Here is a 20,160-nt window from a genome sequence, read left to right as displayed (position 1 = left end):
TTCCCAGCATGAAACCATACTGCTGATCACTAATCATCACCTCCCTTCTTAACCTACCTTCCACTACTCTTTCCCATAACTTCAAGCTGTGACTGATAAGTTTTATCCCTCTGTAGTTGCTACAACTCTGTACATCACCCTTATTCTTAAAAAATAGGTACCAAAACACTTGTTCTCCACTCCTCAGGCATCCTCTGACTTTCCAAGATTTCATTAAACTATCTGGTTAAGAACTCCACTGCCATTTCTCCTAAGCACCTCCATGCTTCCACTGGTATGTCATCTGGACCAACAGCCTTTCCATTCTTCATCCTCTTCATAGCTTACTTCCTCCTTGCTAATCTGTTTCACTTCCTGATTCACTATCCCCACATCATCCAACCTTCTCTCTCTCTCATTCTCTTCATTCATCAGCCCCTCAAAGTACTCTTTCCATCTGCTCAACACACTCTCCTCGCTTGTGAGTACGTTTCCCTCACTATCCTTTATCACCCTTACCTGCTGCACATCTTTCCCAGCTCGATCCCTCTATCTAGCCAATCAGTACAGGTCTTTTTCTCCCTCTTTAGTGTTCAACCTTTTATACAACTCTCCATATGCCTTATCCTTAGCGTTTGCCACCTCTCTCTTCACCATGCTCCTCATCTCCTTATACTCCTACTTTCTTCATCTCGCTGACAATCCCACTTCTTCTTCGCCAGCCTCTTCCTCTGTATACTGTCCTGTACTTCCTCATTCCACCACCAGGTCTCCTTGTCCTCCTTCCTCTGTCCAGATGTCATACCAAGCACCTTATTAGCTGTCTCCCTTACCATCTCTGCTGTAGTTACCCAGCTATTCGGTAACTCTTCACTGCCCCCCAGTGCCTGTTTTAACTCTTCCCTGAACTCCAGCTCACAATCACCCTTTTTCAACTTCCACCATTTGATCCTTGGCACTGCTCTCACACTTGTCTTCCTCTTCTTGATCACCAACATCATCCTACAGACCACCATTCTATGCTGCCTAACTACACTTTCACCTGTCAGCACTTTACAGTCTCCACTCTCCTTTAGACTGGCCCTTCTGCATAGGATATAATCCACCTGTGTGCATCTTCCTTCACTCTTGTACGTCACCCTATCCTCCTCCCTCTTCTTAAAATACGTATTCAACACAGCCATGTCTATCCTTTTCGCAAAATCCACTACCATCTGACCTTCTGCATTCCTCTCCTTAACACCATACCTGCCCATCACTTCCTCATCCCCTCTGTTCCATTCACCAACATGCCCACTGAAATCCGCTCCAGTCACCAGTCTTTCACCCTTGGGTACACTCACCGCCACTTCATCCAACTCACTCCAAAATTTTTCTTTCTCATCCATCGCACACCCAACTTGTGGAGCGTATGCACTAACAACATTCATCATTACGCCATCAATTTCCAGATTCATAAACATCACTCTATCTGACACTCTTTTCACCTCCAAAACACTCTTGGCATACTGTTCCTTCAGGATAACCCCTACCCCATTTCTCCCCCCATTCACACCATGATAGAACAATTTGAACCTGCCTCCTATACACCTGGCCTCACTCCCCTTCCATCTGGTCTCTTACACACACAATATATCAACCTTCCTTCTCTCCATCATATCAGCCAGTTCTTTCCCTATACCAGTCATACTGCTGACATTCAAAGTTCCTACCCTCACTACTACACTCCTAACCTTCCTCCTCTCTTTCTGCCTTTGGGCATGCCTTCCCCATCTTCTTCTCCTTCTCCTTCTTTGACCAACAGTAGCCCAATTTCCACCAGCAACCTGTTGGCTAACAGTACTGGTGGTAGTCATTGTTAACCCAGGTCTCGGCCGATAAAAATCTAAAAACAAGAAGTCACCTCAGAACAACATGAACAAAAAAAAAAAAACACAAGACTTAGCTCATAGAATCCTACTTAAACTTCATATATGGAATTATTGGGCAACTAATGCACAACAGGCCACAAAACACATTCCCAAAACCAAAAGTATTAGATTTTTCATTTGTTACATCTCAGGCCCCATATATTTCATAAATAAATAGATAAGTAAGTAAATACATAAATAGTAAGCAAGTGCGTGTGTGTGTGTGTGTGTGTGCGTGCGTGCGTGTGTGTGTGCGTGCGTGTGTGTGTGTGTGTGTGTGTGTGTGTGTGTGTGTATCTGCATCTCTATTTGATAGCACAGGATGCCGACATGCAGATGGTTAACATCACCTGCCACATACATGTACAGTCTAGTTCTGAACTGCAACTGTTCTGCTTTAATAATCCACAGTTTCATTGTCTGAATACCTTACCTTCAGCTGTTGTGGAATGAAGTTCTGATCCAAACTCACAACACGGAACTTCACTAAATATAAAAGAAACATTTTTTTTCAGAATTGAACATCAAGGGTTGCTTATTAAAATAAAAGCAATGTTTCTTTTTCAACCAACACTCATTTAGCTTAGGAATTACTTGTATTCCAGACATCTATTTATACAGCAATATTTTTCATGCTTACTTTAGGATTTTGGTAGAGGATAGGGAATGAATTTCCAAACATTCTTCTTGGGTTGACATGAAAGATTTGTTACAGGCACTGCATTAATTCTACAGTTTACATTATCAAAACTGTCATACTCAAATGAAGAGTCTGAATATGCCATTTGTTACTTCACAGGAAGAAAATTACTTGGTGCATCATAATATTACTAAGATGTCACATCATATATGCATTTCTCAAATGAGAGGAAGCTGGCTGCATTAAAGCAGCAGGAATAGCTGAGTACCCTATAAATATCCTATGCTGGATGTGCAGATTGCTTTATTAGGCATCACTTATTCACCAGGTATGCCCACTGGGCACACACACTCATTTTTCAGGAATAACTCAGTGGCACTGTGTAGTCTGCAGACTTGTTCAGAGTCCGACCATTTGCAAATGGAACTACAAGATGCTTCTTGTTAACAATTCATAGCCTTAACCCCGCTGAGGTCAAATGCCAGAAACAGACCACAATATTTCAAGGCACTATCTCTTTCTGTTAGAAATCTATAAAACGAGAGTTAAAATTCAGAAAACAGTGTAAAACAGTGATGTCTCTCTCCTTTGATGACGTACTGCCCAAAGCATGAAGTAACAATAAAGTACATATTGTTAAACAGCTTCTTCACTCCACATTTCTCAAATACAAGTGTGCATGGTGTAAAGCCCTATATATTCAGTCCTACCCTTAGACTGGAACCTTTTAACAGTGTAAAACAGCACCTAACATATGGGCTACTCTGCAGGCTATGGTGTTCAAAAATCTCCTCTGTAGAGGAGTGTTACTATACTATAAGTAATCTTCATAGTGGAAATATTGTCTATAAAGTTTGCAACTGTCTTTCATTAAACCACAGAAAGCTGTAGTACCCTGAAATAAATTTAATTTTTGTCATTAAAAAATGTAAATAAAACTGGCTATTTCCACTAAATCTTAGAACATGTAAAATGTGAACTATACAGACTACTGAACTGTTTTCTGTCAAAATGCAGCAAAGCTATTAAAAATTGACTGGTTTCTCAAATATGCATACTTTTTCACAGCTTAAAGCTTGGTGTTCCTTGAAATGTTACTTCAGATAAAAATATATCACCATATTTGGACTCTCCATGAAATATAGAGATATATGACTGTAGAAACAGGAAACTTTTCATTCAAGTGGAAGAAACATAGGAAATATTGCCAAATAGTCTTTTAAGCAGACAGAGACTATTCATCATTAGTTACTGCATTGCTTCTGGAGTGAGTACAAAGGAACTGTATTCCTGAAGCACATCTTAAACTAATAACTCCTTTTGAAACTATGCAACTGCTATCTGGACTTCTAAATTAGATGACGTTGGAATTCCCTAAATCACTTAGCTAATGTCTCTGATAGGACACTAAATGTTGATAGAAACCTGCATCATTATGCCAGCTGTCTGTCTAAAATCATATATTTTGTATTTTTGTACAGGTGTAAAGCTTAAAGGCTGTACCGTTAATTTTAAACATACATTGCTTAATTTTTATTTATTCCAAATACAGAATTTCATTACTTAAATGATTGCAGCTTGTGGTTTATTTATTTGTATCAAGGTATGTGTATTGAAGTAGTGTAGTCTAAACTGCTGACTTCCACTTTTTGAAGACTTTCTGCTCAAGCTACTGCTGCCATACAAAGAGACACATAGCTAGAGTGAGGTGAAAGAGGCAGCCAAAGTGTCTGGGGGTTGCAAAGTACAGATGTGCAAGTTGCATAGCAATAGTGTTAGAATTCAAGGGTGTGGCTAGGCACACTCTTTGTACTCTACTGAATACATTTTTTTCTGTGCATCACAACAACATTGATTTTTTTCAGGTCAAATTATGTCCACCATTATCTAAATGAATGCCTTTAACAGGTGCAATATCGTTATTCTAAAAATAATATATTTAATACCTTCACAGGGGCAGCCGAAAATGTACTTACATTTATTAAGTGCTTGGAGGGCAGCATTTTGAGAGATGTGTCCATCTATTATTGACAGTTGTCCGTGGGGGAGGGGGAGGGGGGGGTAGCACTAATAGCTTGTGAGCACAAAATGGAAATTCCTTGATAGAACCCTGTTAGAATTCCTCACTGCTGCAGTACTCTTTAGGCTACATGGGTTGCATTCTGCACAGGAAAAAACAACCTGCTAGTTTCACAAAGCTCTGACTTTTGATTGGCTTGTCCTAAAGACGGAACTCAGCGGTCAGTGTGAAGACTTCTTGCCCATACTGAGAGAAAGATGGGGGGGGGAGTCTAACAATCCTGAACCAAAAAAAAAACAATAGTAACCAAGAAATATATAAACATAAAAGAACCCTACTTTATATCCCAATCACATATATACAACAGTATGGGGACAGAGGGTAGATGCGTCTACTGCAGCAGTGAGGAATTTGAACATTTACTGTTTTGGGTAAGTGCAACTTACATAGCTGTACTATATTCATCATTCTCATTCCTACAGTAGCCTTTAAGCTATATGGGTTGATTACTAAAGCCTATGCAATGTGGAGAATGGTAGCAAAGCCTGTTCTTGACCTGGGAAAGGAATCCAGTTTGTAATGCTTTGTAAAAGTTTGTAGAGAGGACTACATAGCAGACATTAGAATGCTTCTAGAGTTCACCCCTTTCCATTATGCCATCGAAAAAGGCAAGTCTCTAGTAGAATATTTTATTTATACTTTGTTGACCAGGTTAGTCCCACTAAGCTAGCAGCCTTTTTTCAGGGAGACCTGAGGTGGTATTTATACTACTAAGGGAAATTCTGGCCAGGAAATTGGGGAAAGTCTCCTATTCTATTCAGTAGGTGCCATGGGGTCCTTTACAACACCTGAACTACCACCAACTCAAGAGATCGGGACCTCAATTTAACTTCCCATCCAAAGGATGACACACTAAGGAGTGTAGCATCATTCTTATGCTGCACAGCAGTGTCAGTAATCCATCTACCTGGTGTGAGGACAAAGCCCACTGCCTTCTGCACCATAGGCAAGTGTGCTACCTTTCCACCACCAACAGTACTCTATGACATAACAAAATGCTATTTAAAACAGTTATGTTATACAATGTACAACAAAAGGAGATAGAGGACAACAACAGATTGTCTGTTTAGACATGCAATGTCCCTTCTTTGTCCTATGATAAAAAATAAACAGTTGGTCGGCTTTTCCAAAACTCCCTTCAGAATACTTTGTCAGAAATATTAGAGCATCAAATGGCAGTAACTAATGAAATGACTCTTTTCAGCTGAGACACAATATCTGAATTGCCTAGACATAGTAAGGCCTTATTAAGTTTAATTCTATTGGTAGCCAAAAAAGCATTCACTAGAAAAATGGAAATCAAAGTATAAACCAACTGTGTTAGAAGTACTGAATATTGTAAAAGAAATAAAAGAACTGGAAGAGGAATCTAAAGGAAAGGAGCACATTAAATAGAAATAAATGGAATTTGTGGGAACAATACATATAGAATAATTTTCAGGAGGAGGAGTGAGGTTTAATGGAAGGCAGGAATACAGCAATTTATGTAACAGACTAAATGACAGTTGTTATAAAGAAAACAAATGTAATGCATAATGTATGTAAATAAAATATTAACATGGTTTGTTTTCTTTTCTATTAATGTATGTATGCCATTGTATCTGAGCTGCCCATGTACATCCAGAGTATGCAGAATCCTTTCTCCTTGTTTCTTAGGATCTGGATAGAAAACTCAGAGATATATGGCTTGATTTAAGGTAAACTCTGAAACTGCTTTGGGTGTAAAAGAGGGGTTTGTTCTTAATGAGACCCTACCCCTATGGAATATGACAAAGGACTCACTCATCATAAGAGCTTGCACCTCAGATACTCTTCTTGTAGATGTCAGAGCAATGACAAGTACAGTTTTCTGAGTCATGAACCTCAAATCAGCCCGATTAGACATTCAAATGGAGACACTGCTAACTCTTCCAGTAGAAAGTTAAGATCCCAAGGAGAACTAACCTGTTTATGGTGACATTTCAAATGTAAAATCCTTTCAAAAACTGTTTTACCACAAATAGAGATGAAAGGGGAGAATGCATGGACAGACAAGCAGAAGTGGTCACCAGCTGAACCTTTATAGAGGAATAAGCAAGAGGATAGTAACACAAGTACAGTTGTGTAAGTTGAACATACCATAACAGCAGATGTTTGAATGATCACTGCTATCCTGCCATGGATATAACAGCTGGGCAAAGCTACAGGGCACCTTCCCACTCCCAAAGTGTCAAGTAGCTTCAGCTGAGCTAACTAAAAGACAAGTCTGGGTGCAAAGCCCTTCAGAGCTCTCCTGCCAGCAGAGAGAGGGAGACTCAGCCATGAAAATAGACGGCTAGGAATAGCAAAAAATAAATGTCCACACCTGGCATAAAAACACCAAAAAACAAGAGGAATGGGAGGAGGAAGCGACTATTGCAGGACTGATTATTAAAACATCTACTGTTATGGTAAGTTCAACTTACACAACTGTACTGTGTTCTTCATATTGATCACTGCTGCAGAAGTGTTAGCTATATGGGTACATTACCATAGCTAATGATATTTGGGAGGTGGAAGGAGAAGGGTCCAGGAGCTCTTGGAGAATGGCCCTAGCAAAGCATGATCTAGACCTAAAGGAAGAATCAAGCATATAGTGCTTTGTAAAAGTATGTACAGAGAATCAAGTAGTAGCTTCTATAACACTTCTAGAATCCATTCCTTTCCAATAAGCCATAGAACAAGCCAAGGTCCTTGTAAAATAGGCTTTCACCCTGCCTGAAAAAGATTTGTCATGCTGAGTATAACAAAAGGTAAGATAACCATTTGGAAATAGTCTTGTTTTGACACATGCTGTCTCTTACTCTTACCTTCACAAGAAATGAACAATTGATCTGATGATCTGAGAGATATAGTTCTGTCAGTATAGTACCCCAGTTGTCTGTGAACATCCAAGGTATGGAATAACGTTTCTCCCTCATTTTTAGGTTCAGGAAAGAAAGCAGGGAGATGGATAGATTGACAATGTAAATTCAGACACCACTTCAGCCATAAAAGAAGGATTAGTTTTCAAAGAAACTCTGTCTTTATGGAAAATGAGGTAGAGTTGACTCACCATAATAGCTTTCAACTCAGATACCCTTCTCGAAGAGCTCAAAGCAATCAGTAAAACTGTTGTCCATGTCAAGAACCTCAAGTCAGACAGATTAACTAATTCAAATGGAGTGTTAGTTTTTCTAACACAAAATTAAGATCCCAAGGAGGAGTCACCAGTGTACTTGTCTTACACAAAACCACTTTCAACATTTTGACTTGTGACTGCCTTGAAAGAGAAGGATACATTTACAGACATGCTGAAGTGGCTGATAAAGAAACCTTGAAAGAGGAATAAGAAAGTGTAGTAACACACAAATATTGTAAAACCAGAGAACAACTAGCCCCGAATGAGTACTGATTATGTTGTTGGCACCAACTAGAAAATCTTTTTCATTTGCTAAGATATGATTTTCTAGTGGCAAGCTTTCTTGCTTCCATTAGTACCTGCTGCACATCCTTAGAAAACAAGTGTCTAAAAGGAATTAAGATCATATTATCCAGGCAGTCAGTTGAAGATTATTTATGTCAGGGTGTATGAAACAACCCTCTTCTTGTGTAAATAGATCTATTCTGTGAAGAAGCTTGCTGTAATTGCCCCTGGTCATTTCCAAAAAAGAAGAGAACCACGGTTTCCTGGGCAAGAAAGAAGTCACCACAATGATCTTGGGGAACTCCTTCTGAATCTTCAGAAGTACCCTGGATATTAGTGAAAAGGCATATAGCAACATTCCTGGAGAAAGAAAGGAAAATAAAAGAAAAGAAAAGGGATCTCTAGGCCTTCTTGCATGAAATCCTGGACAGAATTTTGCCAGCTGATTGTTCAGAGAGGAGGCAAAGAGGACTACTTTAGGATCCTCGTACAGACAAATCAAATCTTGCAAGACCCCTGGATCTAGTTTCCATATGTGAGGGTCTGCCCTGGCCCTGTTCAGCTTGTCTGCCACACAATTTTACTCTGACAGAATGTAGGATGCCAGTAGAGTGAGACTGTGCAATGAAACTATATCCCAAGCTAAAATGACTAGTCTCTAAAGGGGGCACGACCTGATCATCATGCATATAGCAACATTCCTGGAGAAAGAAAGGAAAATAAAAGAAAAGAAAAGGGATCTCTAGGCCTTCTTGCATGAAATCCTGGACAGAATTTTGCCAGCTGATTGTTCAGAGAGGAGGCAAAGAGGACTACTTTAGGATCCTCGTACAGACAAATCAAATCTTGCAAGACCCCTGGATCTAGTTTCCATATGTGAGGGTCTGCCCTGGCCCTGTTCAGCTTGTCTGCCACACAATTTTACTCTGACAGAATGTAGGATGCCAGTAGAGTGAGACTGTGCAATGAAACTATATCCCAAGCTAAAATGACTAGTCTCTAAAGGGGGCACGACCTGATCATCCCCTTGAATGTTGATGTACCACATCACTGTGGTGTTGTCTGTAACCACTTAAAGAAGTCCCAGGACCAAAGATGGTTCAGAGAATTGACTGCCTTGATCAGAGCAAGCATCTCCATTATACTTATGTGCTTGCATCTGTCCTTGGTGTCCCACAACCCCTTTTATCTCTCCTGAAGCTGCTCCTCAAGCAAAGTCTGAAGCATCTCTGGTGACTGACTGCTTTGGTGCAGGGAAGGAGAAGGGGAAATTAAATACCAGTTGGCAAGAACCATTCAAATTAAATCAAAATGCATAAAAATATAAAAACACTAATCTTTATTATAACAAAATATATGATACTCTGGCGCCTTGGCTTACACACAGCCTTCATGGAGTACTAAAATACACAAATAACAAGCCTACTATATATGCACATCTAAATTAACCAATTAAACAATATTGACTAATCAAGTAAGAACTCTCCAATTAAAATCCACATTAAGACCTGAGGGACATAGATCACATTTTAAAATAAATGTAGATTCTTTATACAAAAGTCTTCTCTTACAAACATTGTTTAAATTAAATTGCAAGGACACTGTAGAATAACAGGTGTGTTGTATCTTTAAGAAGCATTTCTAAGATCTGTGTGTGCATATAAATACCGAGCACATTAGCTTCAGTGCCAGTTTTGAAGGTGCAGCCAGAATGTTAACAATGATATGCATGATAGCTAGTTTGTTTATAAGTTAAAGTTACTTAACCTCATTTATGATGTGTTTGCATGTAATAAAGCTGCTTGAACAAGAACCCACAATGTTCCCCTGTTTTATCCTGACCTGGTGAGCGACATGATGTTAGAACCGGGTTGGCAAAGACTATTCTTCAGAGTCATGAGGTGCAAAGGTAATGACGAAGGCAAACTAAAGGAACAGACAGCAGAAAAGGGCCAGAAACAAGTCAAGGTAAAGAAAACATGTGCAAATGATTTATTTATTAAAAAGAGGTAAAACAGAATTACAAGGGCATAAAACATATTATTATGCAAACAAATAGCACAGAAATGTTTATTAAACAAACAAGAAGCATAAAAAAGCTCATTAATCAAACAAAATGTTTGAAACTGAGTTATTTGATAAAACGAGCATCAGAAAAGTACATAACGGGTTCAGAAGTACCTCAGAATTGTAAAACGAGCATGTTTAGAGTTAAAAACAGCGCAAGAAAGTATAATGAGCCTGAAAAGAGTTTAAATGAGCAAAACGAATATAGCAAAAGGGCATAAAGGGCTCATTAAAAGATTTAATGAGCAAAACAAATATAATAGAAAGGGCAGAAAAGGGCACATTGAGCATAAATAAAGCAAGGCGACTGCATGTGTTTTGGCATAAATTACTACTTTGCATTTATTGAAGCCTTCAATAGCATAACTAGAGTTGTTTGAAGTATCTCAAAGTGTGTAATAGTGCTTACAGTGTGTGTTTATTACAGTGCATTTACTCTGAAGAGTTTGTTGAATGCAAAGTGCAACTCTTTTGTGTAGTGCAGTCAAGTACAGCTATTTCAAAAAGTTTCTTGTGCCTGGGTGGGTCTATTTGCAGAGTGCCACCATTACAGAGTGTCTCATGCACTGTACAGAGTTATTTGGCAAAGTACAGACATTTTGGGAACGTTTCAGTGTACTGTGTACTATTTATTTGCAAAGTGCAGTTATTTTGAAGCATTTCTCCCTTTGAGCTTCTTCTGCCCAGTTCCTTGCAAAGTGCAATTACATCGAAACAGTTTATTCACAAATTACAATTACTCTGAGATAGTTTATTTGTAAAGTGCCCTTCGAGATAGTTTATTTTCAAAGTACAGTTACTTCGAAATGTTTCTTACCCTCAGCTTCTATTGTCCAATTATTTGCACTGTGCAGTTGTTCAAAATGTTTCTTAAAATGATGATAAATGACTTTTGCAATAAAGTAATTTCGAGATAAACAGCTTGTACAGTAAAATCTCAAGGCAAGTGGCTTTTACAGTAAAGTGATTTCAGAGTATTACAGTGCCCAGGAAATTTATTTCGCAAAGTTCAGTGATACAGATGCTTGTTGTGCTATTACAGGTACTGGCATACATTTCAGACACATGTATATGTGTATGTACAAGTGTGTGTATTCGTGCATATTTGTAAGAGTCTTCATCCTAAGAGAGTTCTAGACATAGCATGTGAAGTGAACTTGAAGCTCAATCCTCGGAAGTGCAAATTCAGACTACCAGAAATTACATATGCTGCTCATTTATTTACAAGTATTGGCTTGTGACCATACCCATCCAAGCAAGCAGACATTCTTGAAATGCCAGCACCAGACAATGTGCAAGCTCTACAATGCTTTCTTGGTATGGTCAACTATGTAGGCAAGTTTATACCAGACTTCAGTGAATTGACAGCTCCTTTGAGAGAGCTCCCATGTAAAAATGTTACATGGTCATGGCTCGAACAGCATAGGTTCATAGGTTCATTGGCTGGTACTCGGCTATCAGCCCTAGGGCCTATACAAGCCTAGCCATAACAATTCCCTGGATATTTCTTCCCACAATATTTACTTCCCTGAACCCCTGTCTGGCAGGGTGACTGCCGTGATCCCCAGGGTGAATTTCCTATCTCCCATCCAATAGTCAAGGTTCCTTTTGAAGAGGGCCAAGGAGGCACTCTGCTTGACATGTATGGGCAGTCTATTCCAGGGTATGAGGATTCTCTGGGTCAGGAATCTATCCCTCCAGCATGTTTTGTTCATTGTGATGACAAGGTTTAGATCCCTGGAGCGTGTGGCTCTGAGGGATTGGGATTTGTTTAAATGGAGCATGTCCAGCAGCTCAGGGTTTGACATGGCCTTGTATGTTAAGCAGAGATCGCCTCTGAGTAGACGATATGCCACAGAGTATAGCTGGAGTTTTTTTAGATGGTCAGCATAATGCATCTGCTTTAGGCCTATGATTCTTTTAGCGAGGTATTTCTACGGCCTTTCCAGCTGTTGCAGATGTCTTGTGAGGTACATACCAAATGGAGCATTGTACTCTATAATGTGTCTAATGAGGGATGAGTATAGTGGGACAATGACCTCCTTTTTTTCTGGATGAAAAGCCCTAAGTGATGAGGTGTGCCATACAGAAGGATTTACTGACTGTTGTGGCAGTGTAGTTATCGAAGGTGAGACCACTGTCCTCCTGTGTCCCTAAGTCTCTCATCACACTTTCAGTGTTTAGTGTACTGCCACCTATGTGGTAATTCATGGGTACATGTTGTTTCCCAAAGGGGATAACTATACATTTCTTGGCATTAAGCTTGAGCCCATGACGCTGGCACCAAGCATCTGTTTCTGTAAGGCCCTTTTGTAGAATATCCACATCATTTGGGGATTCAATAATGGCTCCCAGTTTGCAGTCATCTGCGAACTTTGCTAGCCAGAGTCCCTTAGTGTTGGCCTGTACTTCAGAGAAGTAGATGCCAAACAAGAGCATCAGAAAGCATTTGAAACTCAAAAGCTGAAAACTGCTGCCCCTCCAAAGTTAAGATACTATGTCAACAAACCATTAACTCTTTCCAGCGAAGCTTCAGAATTTAGTTTAGGTGCAGTTATTCTTCAAGAAGACAGGCTAGTAGGCTACTCATCTAGAACACTTACCCAGACTGAGATGCAATATGCTCAAATTGAGAAAGAACTTTGGCCATAATGTTTGCATGTTCCAAGTTTCATGATTATATCTATGGTCAAGATATCAAGATTGAAACTGATCACCAACCTTTGCTTACTATTCTAAAGAAGCCTATGCATTCAGCACATGTGAGATTACAAAGAATGATACTTAAATTGCAAAAGTACAACTTCAAAATGATCTATATGAAAGAAAAATATCTTTATCTGGCTGATACCTTATCCAGTTTGCCCAGAAATACAACAGAACAGCTTGACGCAGAGAATTTTGACTTTGATGTCATGAAAGTGTGTAATTTTTCTACCACAAGACTTGATGAGCAAAGAGATCATACAATGACTGATCCAGTCTTACAGAAGCTCAGTCACTATATCAGTGTTGGATGGCCGTCAAAACAATCTAGTGTACCACCCAAAGTGCAAACTTACTTTCCTTAGAGAGATGAGTTGTTGATGGAAGATGCCATTACTTTCAAAAGTCCTAAAATTGTTGTTCCTGCTTCCTTACAACAAGAATATATTCAGATTTTGCATTGTGGTCACCCAGGTTCCGAATCTACTAAGAGAAGGGCGAGAGGACTAGTGTTTTGGACTTCTCTAGCAAAAGACATTGATAAAGTACTTTCTTCCTGTTCAGTATGAAATAGTACTAAACAGCATTTGCAAAAAGAACCACTTCAGCTAAGTCAAGTGCTTGAACTACCTTGGTCAATTGTAGCTACTGACATATTTGAATGGAACAAACAACATTAGTACTGGTAGACTCTTATTCGAATTGGCTCGAGATCGATCTACTACCCAATCTAACTTCTGCTACAGTCATTACTAAGTTGAAATCTCATTTCTCAGTCCATGACAGTCCACAGAAATCTAATTTACCAGTCAATTGTTTCAAAAATTTGCCAGGGAATGGAACTTCGTACATGTTACTAGTAGTCCAGAGTATCCTCAATCAAATGGACTTGCTGAACGCACAGTACAGAGTGCAAAGCAATTACTTGAGAAGTCAAAGCGCGATAATACCAATGTTTTTTTTTAATCTACTCAGTCTCTGAAAAATACCCTGTGACAATATACTTGGCTCACCTGCTCAGAGACTTCTTTCTAGGCAAACCAGAACAACATTGCCTATCAGTTCTAGTTTATTGAGGCCCAAAGCTAAAAACAACAAAGCAATCAAAGCCCAGTTATCAAGAAAATGTTCTTTCCAAAAGTCCAGCTAAGATAAATCGAGCAGATTTCTTCACCCGTTGAAAAAAGGAGAGACAGTGAGGATACAAACGCGAAAGGTTTCGACTGGATTGGTCAAAGTATTTGTGCAGAGATGAAATCCTATTTTGTTAAATCCGAGGATGTGGAGTACAGGAGAAATCACAGACATCTTCTTCCTGTAGTAGAACTGATATTGCTGCATCATTCCTGTGATAAAGACTCTAACTCTCAGAGCAATCCAGATGGTATTCCTGTTCCAGAACGGGTCTTGACTCCTGATACTGTTCCGGCAGATGATTGCAATGTTCCTAAGATGGAACAATCAGCAAATCACAGTTGCTAAACCAGACCCAAATTTTATGTCACACGATATGGTCGCATTTCAAAGCTTAGTGTGAAATACGTAGCAACTTGGACATAGTTGTATATATGTATCTATATTTGGATAATTGCTTGATGAAAACTATTCCTGCATAAATTGCATTTTTATCAATGTCACTGACAATGTCTAACTCATTTTCTCAAAGAGGGAGGATGTAGAATAACAGGTGTGCTGCACCTTTAAGAAGCATTTCCAAGATCTGTGTGTGCATATAAATACCGAGCATGTGTTAGCTTCAGTGCCATTTTGAAGATGCAGCCAGAGTGTTAACATCTATGTGCATGATAGCTAGTTTGTTTATAAGTTAAAGTTACCTAACCTCACTCACTGATGTGTTTGCATGTAATAAAGCTGCTTGAACAAGAACCCACCCTGTTTTCCTGTTTTATCCTGACCTGGCGAGTGACAGACACCTTTTCTAAAACAGTTGCTTTTAGGCTACTAGGATTAGAGTCATGATATTATAAAATATGTTGAGCAACAAGACTCACCAACTTCTCCTGTTTAATATTTCTGATATATTCCTGCAACCTCAACTTAAATTTTCTTTTGCTCTCACCTACATATATCAACACACATGGACACTCTAAAGCATACATAACACTCTCCATGTTACAACTACATAAATCAGAAGTATAGCAAAGGAAACCCATTTAAGTAGTCAAATGGCTTAGCTGCATATTTACAAAAGCAACAATGTCCACATGGTTAAGCACCCAACAATGTGGGACACCTATAGGGTACATCAGAGGGCACAGAAAAGATGTGACGAACCAAAATATCTCTTAAAATTTCTGCCTTGTTTGTACGAAAAATTAGGAAAAGGATATAATACAGCTGACAAGTCTTTAAATCTAAATAAAAAATTCCAATAATATTTAACTAAAGCTACCACCTCAGAACTCAAAACATTATACACGGTCACAAAGTAAATTTTCCTTTTATTACCACTACATTGACCAGAACACAGGGGCATAATTTAACTCAAAATCCTCAACATGTACGCTCCTAGATACTGTCCCATCAAACATTTTCTTAATAGCAATTTCAATAAGTCTTGAATCATACTCAGTAGAAAAAACAAGGAGGACATCCTATTTATTTCATCTAAATAATCATTATCATTGTTACAAAATCTCCTAAGATGAACACACTCACCATAAGGTAGAGCAGCTAACACATGGGGTGGATGGCAACTACGACCGTCTAAAAACTGTCCTCCATCCAAAAATTTTCTATGCCCAGATGTAAACAAATGACCCCCAGAAGATAAAGATAAATTAACATCCAAAAAAGTAATCTGGCTTCCAAACTGCAAACCATTAAACAAACAAAAAATTGATTACTTTGTAACTTCTGATAAAAATCATAAACTAAATCTAATCCATCTTTACAAATAAAAATTAAATCATCAATAAACTGATAATATTTAACCACAAATCTATTAAAAATTACATTGATAAAGACATTCTAACTTGTACAGACCCATAACTAAATTGGCATATATGGAGGCAAACGATGCCCCCATTGTGGTCCCCTGTAAGTGGTGATATTTCCAATTATTAAATACAAAAAAAAAATTATTGGTCAAACAAAAAATATTAAAGTTCTAATATACAAATAGACAACAGGATATCTCCCAAAAAAAAATACTTAGCCTCTAGACCCACATTAAAAGCATATCATCTGATCGTTCTATGTCAGAAATTTTATCCAGAAAGTCACTACTGTCCCTAATATAAGAAGGTAACTTCAGGACATATGGTAACAAACATTCATGCAAAAATGTACCCATACTGTGTAAATAAATACTTACAGGCTGACACTATTGGTCTCCCAGGAGGATTTGAGACATTTTTATGCACCTTAGGAAGGCAATAAAATACTGCTAACTCACTTTCAGAAACTTGAAATTTAGTTATCTAAATAAGCCTGAGAAAAATACCCTAGTCCTCAAAATTTTTCCAAAAATTCAACATAATCCGCAGTAGCCCTATTACAATCTGTGACATCAACTACTTCATAAACTTGATCATCTTGTAAGTGTGACAAACACATTTGTAAATATTGGAAACAGTTCATAACAATTGTATTACCTTTGTTAGATGGTTTAATAACTAAACTGTCATTTTTAGAAAATAATTGTAATTCGCCCCACTCCTTCTTAGACAAATTATACTGAGTATTCTGTTTTGCCAACATAAACTTTTTTAAGCTGAGACAACTGCAAAATTAATCATACCTAAAATTGTTGGATGCCCTCGTGTTTGAAAGGATGCCTCTTACAAATAATCTTTGTAGTATCTAAATGACTATAGGCACTAACACTATGATCACCCCCCCCCCCGATCAGACAAACAAGAATAAAAACTGGTGTCCTCATCACCATTATCAGAAACTTCACTCAAATAATCATAGTTTCATAGGTGTGTACTAGGCTAATGGCCCTGAAGCCTATATAAGCCTGGCCCAAGAAGATTCCCTGACATCATGCCACCCAAGTTAGCTCCCAGTGCCACTGTCAAGCAAGTCCACTGAAGTGATCCCCAAGGTGAACTTCCTATTGCCTATAATCAACATTGTTTAAATTGTTTAAACTATTCAAACTCCCCCATAACATTCAAAAAAATACAATAAATGCAATTTATATATTAATCTAAAAATCTCACATTTTAAAATATGCATTTGTGGTAAAACGGTCAGAATAAACTTAAGTCCATACTCCAACATGTCTTTGAGTTTCAGTTAACTCAATACCAAAAATATTCAAAACCAACGAACGATAATTACAGATATATTATTGTCATTTGCCTCGCTTAAACCGTTTTTGACCCTCTCATGCAGGTAAATGTTTCTGGTTGATTCCTCCCTCATTTTCGCAGATTGAAATTCTCTCTCTAGATCCAGATGGCCATTCTGATAGTTTCATTCAAGATTTAATGGCTCCCGAGCTGGTAGCAAAGGAAAAGATTTCTCATCCAAACCAAAATCCATAGAAACACCCAAAGCAACTGACATAAAAGAAACTCTATTCTGTATTTTTAAGGACTTCCTAGAATGACATTGTGCAACCTAATGAACAGGATGATTATTTGCTATCCAAAGGAAAGCCCAACCATATTCATAGTCCCGTAGATCTCTCTTACGTTTGTTGGTAAAGAGAAGGGGAGACCTAGATTTAAGGATATTGTTTGTCCCCACCGAGTAATTGCTCTTCTGACAACACCCTGTACTGGGATATGAAAAGCTAAAGGGTGTTGATACTGGGACCAAAGAGATTTCAGATACCACTGTATCTTTGTCATGTGGAGTCTTGCCAGTGATATCACAAGATTCATAGATGCCATGAGACCCAAAATCCTGAGGCATTCTCTCACAGCGACTGAAGTATGAGTGGGAAACCTTAGAAAAAGATCTAAATAATGATCTATTTTTTTCATTTTACCTCCATTTGGTTGTGTGTCCATTGTCTGATGTGCATTCCATCGAAAGGACAGCAGACAAAAAAAATAACGCCAACTCACAGAGTTTCGAATGGCTATAATGCGAATGCATTATGCCATTCAAACACATGGAGAAATGTCGAAAACGGTGTTCCATCAAACCATTTTGACATTTGTCCTCGGAATTTTCCATAATTCACTCTGTGGAGTCACACAAATGCACGATCGCATATACCATTTTCAACCAAATGGAGGTAAACCATTTTTTTCCTGTGGGAAAAAAAGCTCTTTGAACTGAGGTGTCTAGTTGACATCCCAGGAACACAATCTTGTGTGAGGGCATCAAGAAAGACTTTTGAATAATTTCTTGGAATCACAGCTTGTGTAAGACATCACCCAAGAGAGAGACTCCTGACATTTTGAAAAGGTAAGCAAGTCATCTAAACACCAAAATATGTGGATACGCTGTAGCCTGCAATGAGCTATAATTGGAGCTAGACACTTTGTGATCACTCTTGATGCAGTGGCTAGTCAAAAGAGTAAAGCAGAGAACAGATAATGTGATCCAGACACACAAAACCTTAAGAAACACCTGATGTCTGGATGAATATGAATGTTTCAAGCATATTTTAAGTCTAGTGTTACCATGAAACTTGAAAGATGAAGAAGAGGCAACAGGTTGTGAAATGACATCATTAGGTTCATAGGTTCATAGGTTCATACTAGGCTATCTTCCCTAGGGCATTTATAAGCCTAGCCAGAGTGTGTGTGGCTTTCACCACCCCTTAGGATGAGAATACTATACCCATTAGTTTGCTGTGCCTCTGTCCAGCAGTGATACAGAGATGATTCCCGGGGTAAACCTACGATCTCCCATCCACTCGTCAAGATTTCTCTTGAACAGAGTCAGTGAGGGGCTCTGCCTCACATGGACTGGGATTCTGTTCCATAGTGTAGGGAGTCTCTGGGTGATGAATCTGTCCCTCCAGCACGTCCTATTTATATCCGTGTTGAGGTTTAAGTCTCTTGTTCTCGTGGCTCTGGTGGATTTGGATTTTTTGAGGTGGAGCATGTCCATTAATTCCAGGTTGGACATGGCCTTGTATGTCAGGCACAGATCACCTCTGAGCAGATGGTATGCGACTGAATAGAGCTGGAGTTTCTTCAGTCGGGCATCGTATGACATATGTTTGAGCCCCTTTATCCTTTTGGTGAGGAACTTTTGGGGTCTCTCCAACTGCTGCAGGTGTCGGGTAAGGTACATTCCGAATGGGGCGTTGTACTCAATCATTGGTCTGATAAGTGAAGAGTACAGGGGTACAATGACCTCTCCTGATCTGGATGTGAATCCCTTCATGATCAGGTGGGCAATGCAGAAGGTCTTCCTAACCACTTTGGCAATGTGAGTGTCAAAAGAGAGGTTACTGTCAACTTGGGTCCCCAGGTCTCTGATAACTTCTTCCGTGTTTAATGGATTACCACCTATGTGGTAATTAGGGATTACCTTGTTTTTTCCAAAGGGTATGACTATACATTTTTTGGCATTTAGCTTAAGGCCATGGCTCTGGCACCAGTTATCCATTTCTATGAGACCTCTCTGGAGAATGTCTGTGTCTGATGGAGTGTCAATTATGGTGCCCAGTTTGCAGTCATCTGCAAATTTTGTCAGCCACAATCCCCCTATGTTTGCCTGCACTTCAGAAAAATAAATGCCGAACAAGAGGGGACCCAGGACTGAGCCCTGTGGGACACCGCTCGTGACCGGCTTAGAGTCTGACATGGCACCAGCAACTCTAACCCTGTGTGTTCTGTCCTTGAGCCAGTTTGCAACCCATCTTGTGACATATGGGTTTACATCTAAGCTGGTGAGCTTTCCTATGATGCCCGAGTGGGGTATTGTGTCGAACGCTTTTGCTAGGTCAAGGTAGGCTGTGTGAACTGCCTTACCCTCATCAATGGCCTTAGTGACTGTTTCGAAAAAGTCGACCAAGTTCAAGAGGCAGGATCTGCCCTTGACAAAGCCAAATTGGGTAGGATCCAGTGTCTGTAGGTCCCCAATGTCTTTATTTATGAGTTCCATTATGATCCTCTCCATAGCTTTGCAGACAAGGCTCGTCAAGCTTATGGGGTGGTAACTTCCAGGGTCCGTAGAAGCACTGCCTTTGTGGAGTGGGACCACAGTTGCCATACGCCATTCTTTGGGTATGTATCCTGTAGTAAGGCTAAGATTAAACAGCAGCCTTATGTGTGGGTTTAGTTCCTCATTGAGTTCGTGTAGCACACAGCCGGGGACACCGTCTGGTCCCATTGATGCTGTGTTTTATGCTTTAGAGAGAGCAGCTCTCACCTGGGCATCTGAGTTGTTTGGGAGGCTAGACTCTGGTGGGATA

At 39.3% G+C, this 20,160-nt stretch overlaps 1 protein-coding gene across 4 annotated transcripts in view; it reads right to left on the bottom strand.

Annotated features, from left to right (window-relative positions):
• The window catches only part of LOC122808806 (alpha-2-macroglobulin-like), a 2,637,399-nt gene that overhangs the window by 2,364,371 nt on the left and 252,868 nt on the right, over window positions 1-20,160 (bottom strand). For all 4 annotated transcript variants that reach the window (XM_044079865.1, XM_044079862.1, XM_044079863.1 and 1 more), the window contains exon 4: window positions 2,323-2,375. In XM_044079865.1, coding sequence (XP_043935800.1) covers window positions 2,323-2,375 — 53 coding nt within the window. The remainder of the gene's footprint in view (window positions 1-2,322; window positions 2,376-20,160) is intronic.

This window comes from Protopterus annectens, chromosome 8.part0, assembly GCF_019279795.1.
Source record: "Protopterus annectens isolate FY-2018-M chromosome 8.part0, PAN1.0, whole genome shotgun sequence".
Lineage (NCBI taxonomy): Eukaryota > Metazoa > Chordata > Ceratodontiformes > Protopteridae > Protopterus > Protopterus annectens.
This window is presented reverse-complemented; position numbering and strand designations above follow the sequence as displayed.